The sequence below is a fragment of the Morone saxatilis genome, unplaced genomic scaffold, assembly GCF_004916995.1.
Source record: "Morone saxatilis isolate NCDOM2014 unplaced genomic scaffold, NCSU_SB_2.0 Contig19, whole genome shotgun sequence".
Classification (NCBI taxonomy): Eukaryota; Metazoa; Chordata; class Actinopteri; family Moronidae; genus Morone; species Morone saxatilis.
This window is the reverse complement of record NW_023339751.1, coordinates 10,572,812-10,587,255: the sequence shown is the minus strand read 5'-3', so window position 1 is coordinate 10,587,255 and position 14,444 is coordinate 10,572,812. Positions and strand designations below refer to the sequence as shown.

Sequence of the window (14,444 nt, the reverse complement as noted above, 5' to 3'; positions counted from 1 at the left end):
CCATACACATTCTCACACTCACAAGCAAAGGACGTGTATAATCTTAATGAACCCGACTCTCGGCCAGCTGATTCTAACTTGGATAAATGATGCTCAATCTTGTGCTGATAATTGCTTCTATTAATAGAGCGACTTGTTGTTCATCATGATGGCCTGAAGATAGCGTGGGAGGAGGAGGATGAGGAGGGGGGGCAGTGTTAGAAAGATGGAGAAGGGAAAAAGAAGGATATTAAAAGCTCTGGCAGACAGAAAGATCTAGTGGCTGTGAGATGATTTTGGCGTTTAGCTGACAAAAATAGCAACTTGGATGCTATTCCTAGTTGTGAGTGATACACTCTATATAGAGATGAAAGGCTGGCACTGTACTATGTCTGCTTACATGGAAATGACTCTCTAGGGTTTATACATGCAGGTATCATAAACAGAGGCTCTGCTTGATTTTACTAATAACAACACTGCAGTAGCTAGCCAGACTTTGGATGTGATAAGCCAAAGAATACAATTTTGAAAATATTGTATTTGAAATAAAAACAGATTTTTGTAAAATATGGAGTTGTTTGAGGCTCTGAAGGTAATAAAAAACTCACCCCCTTTTTGTTTATCCCTCCCTCTCCCTCCCTCCACACACCCACTGGATCTCTAATTACCATCCTCTTGAGGGGAGTAATTTAGATCAGCAGGGGACAAGTTACACTGGCCCACTTGGTCGCTGCTGTATGCTTCTCAGGGGAATGACTGTTTGGGTGTAAAACACACCACTCAGCACCAAAGTGCTGTAAAGGAGAGTCTTTTAGAGTGTTTCGTTATTACTGCAATTAGGCCTATTGATGTTGGAGGATTGCAGTGAGAGTGCTAACTAAGCCTGCACTGCTGTTTAAGTAGTAACATAGTACCATTCCCTCACTGTGTAGCCCTGTTTCGCCCATGTTGTCAGACAAAAATACAATTAAAAACTGTCTGGAAATATTGGATAACTTTATGTTAATATTGTAGAGGCGTTGATACTGAGAACCGCTGTGAAGAAGTGGATTTAGATAATGAGATAGGTCTGACTTAAGTTTGACTGTTCATCCCTTTTATGCATCTTACTTTATATACTGTACTGTAAATCTCCACCATCTGTTGCAAAAGTGAAAAAAAGTTCAGAAACAATCAGTGGTTTTTAACTGGAATCAGACTGGAATTTTCTGTTTCTAGCATAGCACTAGAAACACTCAAGCAAAGAAAGACCTGCTACTCTTTTACCTACATGAATATAAATGTATTTTAAGGAACACAAATTTAACGCTTGCTTTTCCCTTGTTGTGTGCTTAGTTCCATAACCTTCAGGAGTTGAGGCACAGTGCATCGCTGGTAACAAAGGTGTTTATACAGAGAGACTACAGCGAAGGTACTGTCTGCCGCTTCCAGTCCAAGTTCCCCTCAGAGCTTGACAACAGGGTGAGTGAAATACAAACACACACTCACAGATATATATACACACACAGGCAAATGTAATATGTTGGCAAAATCCCAATTTACCTAAAACAACATCCACATTCTCCAAGACAGGAAGAGTGATGGCACAATATAGCTTAACAAGATCACCCTAGTGGTGCATCCTGGATAACAGAGCACGTGTGAATGGTGGATATTGGCGTTCACACAGTCATACACTAATACGTATACATACTGTAAAGGAGACTTTCTAAATGGAAAATGGAGCATAGCTACTAATAGCATAATGAAAAAGTATGATAATTTTGAAGATGCACTTTCTACCCCATCCATAGATGGATATAAACTTTTGCAGCATGACCTCTAATATCCTGCAGTTCAAACTCAAAGACAAAACCAGAATAGAAGTTTCACAACTATATTAAAACTCTTCTGTGTCCTTTAGGGAAGGTAACGCTGAAGAAGAAGAAGCCTTGTGTTTATTTTCTCACTTAACACTTACTTTGTGCAGTTTATTTGAGGTGCAAATTAGCTCTTTTTAGCTTCAGCATTTGTGAATGGTGTTATGTAGGGGCATTATTGTAGGTTTGTCTAGCAATTACCATCTGAAGCACAGTCCACACACACACGCAAAGCAAGAAACACAAAAGGAGTCAGAGTAAAAGAACCATTAGAAAAAAATTGAAATCTGTATCACTTCACTATAAATGCTCTCTGTCAGATGCTCAAACCACTATCCATGCATGTAGTTTTTCACCTTAGCTGTTTCTTCATATTCTGAAAGTGATGTGTGTTTCTAAATTTTGGGTTGAGAAGAATGCTGCTGGTATGTTTGGCAGGGTGTTTTATAGCTGAACAGCTTGCTCCCACAATAATGCCACAACACTTTTCACTTTCGCAGTCTTTATGGTGTGTGCATGCCTCCATATACCTCTACCTGGATGCTTGTTTGTGTTTGTAAGTAGATTGAGCGAACCTTGCTTGAGGAGACGGTGAAGACCCTGAACTCTTACTATGTGGAGGCAGAAAAAATTGGAGGTCAGTCGTATCTGGAGGGATGTCTGGCTTGTGCAACAGCTTATATCATCTTCCTCTGCATGGAGACACGCTATGAGAAGGTAATAAATAAACCTGTGCACACATAAATGCTAGCACACAAAATGACCACATTACCACCTGTGGACTAGAAAGAGCATTTACCTAAAGAGTTTTATCTATGCAAAGAGGAGTGCACAAATAAGAATTAAACACAGATAGCTTTAGGAAACACTTGTGTTTGCTCTGTCTCTGAGAGTTAGATGAGATCATACCACTCTCATGTTTGTGTGTTTTATAGGGAGCCAGTAAACAATTAACAGTAAACTCAAAGCATGGGGAAGAAGCTAGCCTTGCTCTCTCCAAAGTTCAAAATCTCAAAATCTTTCTTATCAACACTTTGTATCTCATTTGTTTAGTCTGTAAACAAACAGACCAAAACGACAATTGATGGTTTAGTGTTACGTTCTGTAACGATGGACAGATAGACAGTTAGTGAGCTTTGGAGGTGTTGGGAGGCATATGTTTTTTCTTTTACTTTGGACAGGGTAGCTGTTTACCCCTGCTTCCAGTCTTTATGCTAACATAGGCCAACAGGTCTCAAAAGCACAGGTGTAAATAATAAAATCATTGATGGCTGAATTCCATGTAGCTGCTTCAGTTTCAGGGTCTTGGTATTGTACATTGGCACACTTGAATAGAACTGAGCCATCGTTGATGTTTTTAGTAAAGCCTGTGTTTTCAACTATGACAAGTCAAAATGTCTGTTGTAAAAATGCCTTCTGGCTCTAGCTCAATACTTAACGCAAGGACACGAGAGTGGTATCAACCTTTTCATCTTCTCTTGGAATAAAAACAAACATTTCCAAAATGTTTAATTACTCCTTAAAGCCCCCACAGCTTTTTATAACCTTAATATTTCCTTAGAGCACAGTAAGCTTGACTTTTTATAGAGCTTTTTTTTAGAATGGTTACTCAGTGTTTTATCTTTCTGCAGCTAAAACAGACCCCCTATAGAAACTTCAATTATTATTTCAGAAGCCACAATCTCATAACACAGTCTGTTATATTATGGATCACAGAGAAAACTGATGAAGCCTTATGGGAAAAAACACAGCTTGTCTCAGTGGTCTTGTGCTGTACATAGATAAATAGTCATTTATCCATTTTCTAACCCGCGTATCCTGTTGAGGGTTGCAGTAGGGCTATAGAGTCTATCCTAGCTTATATTACACTTTAGACAGGTCTTTCACACAACTAATACATATAGACAAACAGCCATTCACACCCACAGGCAATTTAGCATTCCTACCCTATTATATATCCTGCAAGTCTTCTGCACCTGGAAGAAAGCCACGCAAGCCCTGTGAGATCATACAAACTCCACACAGAACGGCCCCAGCGGGCAGCAGGTTCGAACCCAGTACCCTCTTAGAAATATTCAAGCATTAAATAATTTTAATATTAAAATATTAAAGGTATGAAGGTATTAAATAGATCTGGGTCCTATTAGTGTGCAGTAGAATATTAATGTCATCGTAGGAATATTTCAGCTCCACCATTAATCATTTACAGCTGGTTATTGTAAACTCCACTGTCTATCCAAAACACTCATTTACTGTCATATTTGTCCATTTTTATGGAAGCCACCTCTCTCTCACTTACAAAAGCATTCAAATGTGTGTTTGAGTGAACTATGACTCTGAGGTCAGAACACACAAGGCAGCAGAGCCAAAATACAGGAGATAAGATCTGATTCTGTTTTGCACAACGTTCCCTTCAGAAGTCCGTCCACTATTAAAACCCGCTCCAAAGGCTAAACCTGTGTACCGGTGGGCAAGGCATGGCACGCCAGCTGTGACATGACATTTACCTTCAACGCAACCAAGATGTCCATCTTGAGAAAAGGGCGGGTGATTAAACCTCTGTTGCTGCTTGTCGCTCCATGAGATGGAACAAGAACACACGCATACATAACACAGACACATACACAGTGAGTTTGATTAATCCTCTTGTGACTGTATCGGTACCTGCCGGTGTTTTAGAAGAAATTGGAGTGGCGTGAAGTCCCAGCATGCCTCTCTGTTCTGATCTCTGTCACCCACAACATTCATCTCCCTAGTCTTGTTGCGTTTTGTAAACATTTCTTTATCAAAGCGGTACAGAGGGACTTGGAGCTTGACCAAGTAGCACAAAAGGACTTATTGCTGTGTTGAAGCCATGCAGAAATAGTCTGTTCTGGGGCTCCTTTCATCTCCCTGTCAGCTGGGTGCCGCTCCATTGAGACACTGAGATACTATCAGCCCCACAGGAGAGTTGTTTATTTACTTGTTTAACTTAATCATCTTGGCTGAATGAGGTTATGACTGACGATGATCAAATATACCCACCCAAGTAGATGCTGTGTGTGCGCATGTGTGTGCTGATAAAGAGGCCACACACCACTGAGCATGGATCAGTGTTCAGATTCATTGGAGCACCCAGAGCCCTTGAAGCTTATATCTCACCCTATCAAAAGACACTGATTGCTCCCAGCATGTCAGAACAGATGCATGTGCACACAAGCATTCATAAAGCTTCCCTCACGTATAGTATGTGCCCTCCATCTCCTATTTTTCATCCTGTATTATTCACAAGAATGTGGCTGCACATTTGGGACTCTCTCAGACACATGAATACACACATCAGTCCCTTTATATTGCACTTGTGACATAAACAGCTTTCATTCTGGCAGAGGAATACACACTCATAACATGCATGTGAAACAGACTGTGACACATTTGCTTCTTATAGGCAATATAAACACACACACACCTACACACACACACACACACACACACTCACAGAGCTTTTCCCAGAAGGGCTGTCACACACACATGCCAATACAACAGACAAACAGTCATATTGTTACGCTGAAGACGATTGAGCTGCCCAGAGAACTCGCTAGCAGTGAAAAGACTGGCCTTTTTCCTGCACCACAATAAACCTATTAGTCAGGGCTCTGCTCCGTGTGTCTCTGCTTCCTCTCCATGATGTTTGATTCGCTTTGATGGGAGTTTTAACAAAAGACACAGTTGTGTTAAGACTTTTGTGAATATATTGTCATTGTTCCAAGCCAAATACTGATGCTTTCTGCTTAGGTATACTCGACATAGATCTGACTGATTTAAAGCAGCGCGATGGAGCAAACCACTGCCTTTTGATGGCTTCTTAAATGGCTTTTCACTAAGGAGTTTCATTTCTTGTTTACTCCCCGGTTGTAACATTATCCAGACATTACACAGCAAAAGTCTCTTCTTCCTCTTCCAATGGGAGACAGAAAGAAGTATTCTTCTGTGGTTTAGTCTTCACTAGCAGGGGTCACTATATTAGCAGCTGTGCCTGCAGCTGTAACAGGCCTTTGACATCCCAGAGGAGCACTGCTCAGTGTGTTGCTCAGTCTCTATTGTTTTAATCTCTCAAGGCTGAGAGTGCTGCAGTGACCTTTAGTTAACTTACAAAAGAGGATATGAATCTGTCGTGTTGAATGAGTCTGTTAAGAAATGCACACAAAAGTTACATCGAAATACAGCGTTCAAGGATGATTGTAGCTTGTAACTTGAATGCTGTTTTTGTAGTTTTAATATTGTGCTAAAAGAAGTCTGACTGGGAAAAAAACACAAATGTTCAGACAATCATACAAGTTCTAAACAAACCCCTAGGTTAGTCAAACTTTCAAGTGCAGTCAGTTTCAGTTTAACGTCCTAATAAAGTTGTAGATAATATGGCTAAACCGTTTGCTTGTTTACAACTTATCTGATCATCTGACTGCTCATGTTTCTTGCCCAATTGGACTTAATTTCAGCAATGTGTTCCCAGATCTCAGCCGTTAACTTGGTGAGTAGAAACTGATGCTAAAGCTATGAAAGCCAGTGTTTTCCTTTAACATACAGTACAATATACATACATATACAATATGTCATGCTGTCATTTTTCTTTAAGTGATACAAATTTGTGTTGTTTCAGCATGGACACGCAGATGTGCTAAAGACTGCACATCCTTTTTAGGAGTCGTGACAGCTTTCTCAGTGTACATAAGGCCCAGCAAAGCATGGTTTAGCTGATTGACATGGTTAGGCAAAGTTCAAGGGAGGCATGGCACATCAGCATTGTTGCTGTCCACAGAGGCATATCTGAGGCTGAATAAGCTGCTCTAATGATGCCACTTTAGCTAATATCTGTGCCTTTAGCATCCCTGGCCATCAGTCAGCGGTCATTTGGTTGCTATCAGCAGCAACCTGGGACTACATCACCGCTAGGTTTTCTAAAACAGTCTTCTAGTCTCCAGGGCAAACTGTGTGTGTAGTTGTAATGCGTAGGAGATGTATACAGGCATGCTTCTTTGAATTTGTGTGCCAAGGCATGGTCTGAACTTAGTGCTTAGCTTCACTCCACTGCTGCTCTGTGGTTTTTGCACAGTTGATGCAATACTCACTTGCAAAACTGAGAAATAAGACCACTGCCAATGCAATCTAAATAAACTGTCCACCTCACATTTTAGAGTGTTTCCAAATTGCCCCGACAGTTAACCAAGGCATGACATTTAGCCTGAGAGAGCCATCTTTGGAATTAGGAACTAAAGCTTCCAAATGGAAAACTTCAAAAAGAAAAAAGCTCAGGCTCGTCAATTTTAGTAATTCAATTCATGCAGCCTTGCTTGACATGAGTGGCTTGGAACTATGTATAAAAATAACTGCCGTACTTAGAGCATAATGGAATTACTTTGAGTTTAGATTATAATGTTCAGGAAAAATAAAGACGGCCAATGACTCGCGAGAGTCAGTATCATATGCCGTATGCTAACTATGCGCAGAAGGACTGCAAACTCATTTCTTCCATTTTTCATATTTTCCACCCAAGACAGCACAGAAGGAGGTTAAAGTTATTGCAGCCCTGCCTATGTTTAGCTTCCTGTAGGTACCCTTAGGTGCACTTTGAATAGTAATATGCAGGTAATGGATCCTCAGTTGTAATGTCTGTTCAGATTATTTTTTGCCAGACCACATGTAGGTTTTCATCTTGCCTCCAATTGTTCAAATCAAATCTGGATTATCTCCAAATGTACCTCTGTCCTCCTCTAACCCTTCTCCACACCCCTGTTTTATACCAGGTGCTGAAGAAGATATCAGGCTACATCCAGGAGCAGAATGAGAAGGTCTACGCTCCCAGAGGTCTGCTGCTCACAGACCCCATAGAGAGAGGAATGCGGGTTGTATCCTTCACTCACGCTAAAGTATGATAAATGCCCAGACAGGACAGGCAGGCATATAGAAGACTGATAGGAGGTGGCATTAGTTTAGAGGTTTTAGAAACCAGGCATCATAAGTAGAAGGTCACCAGTTAGAAGCACTGCTAGAAACATCTGGGTTGGATATAGCTTACTCATATATTACCATCAAGTTGTCCTTGAACAAAGCACTTAAACTCCAGATGCTGTAGAGGAGCTGTTCAATGACCAACTATCTTTCCCAGGAGTACATTTGAAGCAGGGCAGGGCTGAAAAAAGCATGCATGCTCTGTCGAATGTCCTTTGAAAACAAAAGGTGAAAAATACAAGGTGGCGTGAATCAGCAGCCTAAGGTGTGTATGCACTTATGATGATGAGTTATTTTTTTTGCTCAAGCCATCTTCTTCTGTTTTATCACCCCAAAATAAGATATTGTATCAGAATCTTTTTTTAAATGCTTCTAACTATTCACTTCATTCGTCGTATATATTCTTTTATAGTTTAGATTTTCAGCAGTGAGTCTCTCTTTGTCAGTTGGAGTGATCCCAGCACAGTTTCTCATGTAGTTAAAAGGCAGAAGGAGAGAAAGAATGTGTCCAGTAGACCATCACACAGGTCTGGCTCAAGGAACAGGCTCCAAGTCATGGGGCCAACCTATTACCAATACTTATTAGTCAATACAGCCCTATATAATATGGCCTCTGTTTGTGAAGGCTAGTTAGAGAAATCATTCTCCCAGAGAGGAGAAGCATGTGTTTCATTTGTTTTTCTTGTTTGGTTGATCTCTCAGCATGAACCTCTATAATATTTGTATATTTTTATTATTATTAAGGTCCAATTTAAGTAAATTAATTCTTGCTTTGATACTGGTCTTGTTGCCCATCATATTGGGACCCTTGGCTAGAGCCAAGCCATATTGGGTGCAATTAAAGCCTAATGAAGACAAAATGACTTTTGCCTTGAATTGCCAGCCCCAGACTATTTTTTGAGATGCAAGTCAAAAACCCTTGAGTGGGCCAATCCGCACATCTAATTTGAGCAATATTGAGACATATCTCGACCTTGTCATAAGTTCCAGATGTTACACGCTTCCTTTTTAAACATGTTTGATTTTATCATAGCCAAAAACAAGATGCGATGGTATTTGGAGTACCTTTGAGACGAGGCTGAGATGGGAAATACGCAGTATCCAATGAGAAAGCAACAGGAAACATTCAGTCACTGATCTCTCCAAGTAACATCTCATGAGTGTACCTCATCTGGGTTGTGCACCCCCACATAACATTACAAAAATGTGGTGTAAGCAGTGCAGAAACTTGTCGATTTTGAAGTCCGCCCTGTATTTTAATACTCTCCCCATCATGATGATCCTTGACATTCTTCGTGTCCTCAGCTAGAGATCAGCGTGTTTGAAGACCGGGGCTCGGGCAGCTCCAGTCCCAGCAGCAGCATGTCATCGGCAGGCAGCAGCGCTCGGTGACTGGAGGGGCAGCGCCAGGCTTACGGGTACCACCACAGGGGCAGCGGGACGCTTACCAACATCCGCATGCTGAAACATGAGAGCACCAGGTTCTAAGACAACTGGAGAGAAAAAGGCGAGGAGGTGATCCACAGCATTCACACATCTCCCTGTTTGGGTCTACGATCTACCACCTCGAGAATAAGAGCTGGCTCACATAAACACACTGAATACGCAACAGAATAAACACAAGTGCAACAGAACCCACACAAAGGCAGTAGACAGATGGAAAAGCCAACATCCAGAGTGTCTGTGAGGGAATATCATTCACTCTCCAACAGCTATCCAAACCAAAATAATCATAATTTCTTTTGTTCCAATTTTTCCATTCACATTTTCTCTCATTCCATCACGTCTGTTTCCATGAGTCACACCATCTCTGTCGTATAGCTGATTCACTAGGCTTATCCCTTGATTAGACTGGACGTCAATGCTTGATTGTTTTCAGGGGGTTCAGTGTCACTGTGTCGATCTGCTGACACATTGGCAGTGCAGTCTTAGGTCTGTGCAGCAGCCCTGAAATCTGGAAGGAGAAAAACTACCAGCCTCCTGGGACACCCAATGTTCTCCGTTCTTGCTCAATGATTGCATTCATGTCAGGTGGGTTGGGGTCAAGCTGCTTTGAATGCTGGCAAATTGGGCCTGCTGTGGGACTGCTTGGTTCTATGCTCTGTTCACATGCATTTGGCTTTAGTATCAAACAGCTAACAGAGAGCACCTTGGATTATTTATCCTTCTCATTCACAACAGTGGATACTGGTGATCCACATCACAGCTGTAGGTCACCACACTCCTACGCATACACACACACAAACACACACACACACACTCTCTCTCTTTCACACACGCATTACAACCATGCCCAAGTCATCATACAGACACATACTAGCAAGAGACATACACGCACTTATGGCTAGTGGCCATGCGTTCCTGCACTCACACAGATTCTGGCGGACGTGGAGTTGTGGAGTCAACCTAGCCAGGCAATATTCTCTGTGGTGTCAGCTCAGTGGGAACGCAAGCAAACCCAGGCGCTGTAAGACCATGCTAGTCTCACTGATAGTGTCCACATGTGTCTGGTGTGTTGTGGGTGTGTATGCGCCATCAGTCCCAGCCTTACTTAGTGTGAGATGAAAGCTTGCTGATCATTAAGGAGACGTCAAAGAACAAGTTTCTGTGCCCTTATAGGAGAATCGAACACACACTGACTGATTCTGAGAAAACTGAGACAGTGTGGGTTGCAGCTGTTTGATGTGTGTGCCAGTATGGGTGTTGGTTACAAGTGTGTTTAGGAGACCCAAATCCCTTTCATTCTGTCTGCAGATTATTTTTAATTAAGCAAAATCAAATCAGCAATGATCAAAAAGTAGGCATCTACATTGTATTGTACCTGACATACACACAACATTAAGAAATATAGAGAGATGTTGATGCAGATACAATTTCTCTCTCTTATCATTGAAGTCTTCAGTTCATTAGTGCTATCTGTCCTTTGTATTATCCTTTAGAATTTCGTTTATGTCATTTTGTCAGTGAAACACAGTTGTAGCTCCCTCTAGGGTCAGACAGAGGAAGTTCTGAACTTCTGAAAGAAAAGTCACTAAAAAGATAGTATGACATTCATCAAGCTATTACTCAACAGTACTGCACTGCTCTGCAGGTACCTTTCTCATCTTCAGTACACACAAGACAATGCAGCCTGAGGAGCATAAATTCTGTCTCTCGTTATGGAAAATGGTGCATCCTGTCTGACTAACGTGTGTATGTGTGGAGGCTGATGATACAAAAGATGATCATTATGTAGCAAAGATGTTGATGCCAGTAGACAGCATACCCACGCAATGTCTAACAAAAGACAAGACCTCCTGAAAAAGCCCTGTTTCAGTGTCTGCATATTTTTTTCTGTTGCCACAGTTTTGGTCTTCTTTCTTTTGCCATTTTCAGTTTTGTTTTCTTTAAACTCGCCTCATAACATGATCCCTTAATTAACTCTGGGAGTGTAGCCCTTTGCCTCTTCTTTAGCTACATACAGTTAGCTGTGAGCAAAACCCTCAGCAGAGCCCCTGCTTTACCACCAGCCTTGTGTACTTAAACCAGAGCAGTGTCCCTTTGAAGTTAAACTACTCACTGGAACGTTATTGCAGAATTGAAGATGTTTTGCTGCAGTCCAGTGGATAGTTTAATTTCAACTCGATATTCGAATACCTGGATTAATGAGACCTACAAAGATATTTTACCATAGCAGTTGAGTTCAGTTGTGCTTGTGTTCAACCTCCTGTGCTTTTTGATGCCTTCATGTTTCATCCCAGTGGAATGGATACCCAACCTGGGGCTGATGGACTGACCAATTAAAAAAAAAGACTCAACACTGCCAATAAGCAAATAAAGGAGCTCATTGGACAATGTATAAAGCAAAAAAAATGAGTGTGTATGAACTATACAGAAGAAGAACTGTACATGCTTGTCAATGATTATTCATGCTGAGTTTGTTTAGTGTAAAGATGTGGATGGAAATGCCATAATGCTATTTAATTCCAAAACTTCACTGATGCCCAGTATTATTCCCTAAATACATTTTTAATGTTTTGATATCTCCAATTTGGGCATCAAGTGATAGAGCAGCTATGAAAGCATATCGTCTGTACAGCTGTGAGCTGCACAGCAGCTTCTGTAGTATCTTCTGTAAAATGAAGATAATGTTATTGTTTTTTTCAAAATAGTATTTAAAGTGTTAATAATGTAGCTTTTGATATTGTTAATAACAATAACAATGTCCATTATTATATTGAGATAACTAGAAGGGTGATGATGATCCTCAGGGGAAAGTGTAAAATGTGCCAAATTTCAAAGGTAAAGGATAGGTTCATGTTTATCCATGCTAGCAGCTTTAGGGATGACAATGTAATGTTGGTGGTTGGTCCACCACTTTCCAGACTGAAATATCTTAACAACTGTTGGATGGATTGACATGAAACTTGCTTCAGATGTCCATGGTGCCCAATGGATGAATACTAGACCTTTTCTCTAGTGCCACCATGAGGTTGAGATTTGTGGTTTTGAATAAAATGTCTCAGCAAACATTGGATGCCATGGAATTTGGTCCAAACATTCATGTTGTCTCGGGATGAACTGAAATAACTTTGGTAACCCTAAACTTTTCATAAAAATTTCAATTTGTCCAATAGTTAGGTTTATGACCTTAAAAACTAACATTGCCATCATCCTTAGCTGTACTTTGGGTTGACTGCTGAAATAGCGTATTGTCATTGCAAGTGTGTTAGCATGCTAACATTAGCGTCTAACTCAAAGTACCACTGTGCCTAAGTACAGCCTCTCAGAGCCGCTAGCATGACTGTAGACTCTTAGTCTTGTTTTAAGTACATCTTAAAACAATGCCCCCATGCCAAAAAATCTGAACCTATCCTTTAAGACTAAGGTGAAAAAGAAGCACTGTGTGCCATATTATAAGGCGTAATGTAGCTTGTTCTTTCTTTCCTTGAAGGAACGACTTCTTTGATTAATGAAGACAACCAAGGTGTGAAGAATATGGTATTAAATGTATTCTTGTAAAAAGATGTGCATCGAGATATAAGTATATTATCACGGAGCAAATTAAACGTTGGGTCCTTGAACCTCTATCATGCTGACTATCAAGATAACCTCTGTGCCAACACATGTCTTTGGAAGAGACTTGGAGATATGAAACTTGTGGACCAAGTGATGATGTATAGTCCATTTCAGTATGTAAATTTTCACATGTCAAATATTTATCCTGTACTGTATTTGAAAGTGCAGCAAGTCTGTTCAGACACGTGGAGTCAACAGTAAGTCCAGATACTGTATGTATGTTATGCTGTTACAAGTGAGAGGTTATTCATAGTGCAATATGATGTCTTCCTAAAAATGTAAAAGTTGACGTGTAGAGTATTGGTACCGGCTTCTTTGAGTTGCTTTGATTTTTGAGCCGTTCTGCCTCGGGGAGACAAAAAGTGCATTGATGTTTAATGCTGCATGATGTTTGTGTAAACAAAGCGAGTTCCAGATGACAGGAACTGAAATCCCTGATCAACAAAGTCCCTCAGTTGTGCTGCTACGAGAGAGGAATTTATATCTTATCTTGGTGTTATCTATGTGTTTACATCAGATTATTTACATATTTATTGAAATGGATTCATGTTTTTTTTTCTCAAAGCTGATTATTATTCAGAGCCTGGGGAGAAGAGTTTCAAGTGTCTCCAAAAGATGAATAAAGTGTTTGATGAAGTTGATGGAAATATAATTATTGTGACTGCAGGCTGCTGTGGGTATCCAACAAGGTTTGATTCATGCTGTTGTTTAGTAACTCGACCCATGCAGTGTCTCTGCTCTGGGTTCATGTGAGGTAGAGCCTGAGATCTCTTTCTCTCTCTTGCACACATTTTTCAGGATATCCACGGAAAGAAACTCCTCAATGAGACCAAGAAGAGTCACCTGAGGGCAGGATCTCCAGGTTGTTGGTACTGGAAGATAAACTCTTGGGTTCTCAGCTGCCTCAGACTATGGTTGTTTTGTTCTGTACATATCACTCTTGGTTAAATATTACAACATATGATTGGTATTGATTTTTGCTACAAAAATATGCATGTTAAGTCATTTAATCTAGTTAATTGGTCTAACTGCTGTTAAGTAACTGAAGAAAGTCTGCGTGTGGGATAAAATAATCAGGTGTTGTGGCCAGCCGAACAAGCTATAAACATAACAGACTTTTCACCGTTTTATGTTTATATGGTAACATGTTGTCAAATATATCTTTATTTATATGGAGCAGACATGGAGCAAACTTTAATATCCACTTTTTGTTGTCTGGCCACCTGACAAATTTTAGTCCAACACTCACTGTCCTTTGAGCTCCGGGAAAAAATTTGCTCCACTATTCGCCAGCTAGTTTCTATCTTTGTCTGTCTGACATTTAGTGCTGGGAAAGTAGCGTACAGTGGGTTTAGCAGAACTTCCTGCCTCTGATTAAAGTGTTGAGAGTGAACTAAAACAGCAAAGTTGCCCAAAAGCTGTTAAACCAAAACATTGACCTGAGAGATGTTGAAATTCTCCATAGAGTTAAGAGGAATCAGGAACGATACGTGTAGCTGACATGTAACTTGGTGCACATGTTCCAGTTTAGATGCCCCTCAAGGTTTAAGTTGTTTTTTT

General features: G+C 40.6%; 1 protein-coding gene across 1 annotated transcript; it reads left to right on the top strand.

Moving 5' to 3' along the window:
* Positions 1 to 1,314: 1,314 nt before the first annotated feature.
* LOC118329058 (golgin subfamily A member 7B-like) lies at positions 1,315 to 13,520 on the top strand (the record flags this gene model as incomplete). Its single annotated transcript, XM_035663012.1, is given in 4 exon segments — positions 1,315 to 1,440; positions 2,403 to 2,555; positions 7,622 to 7,723; positions 9,132 to 13,520. Coding segments are annotated over 4 exon segments (468 nt in total), but the record flags the coding sequence as incomplete, so codon positions are not given.
* Between the last annotated feature and the right edge of the window lie 924 nt (positions 13,521 to 14,444).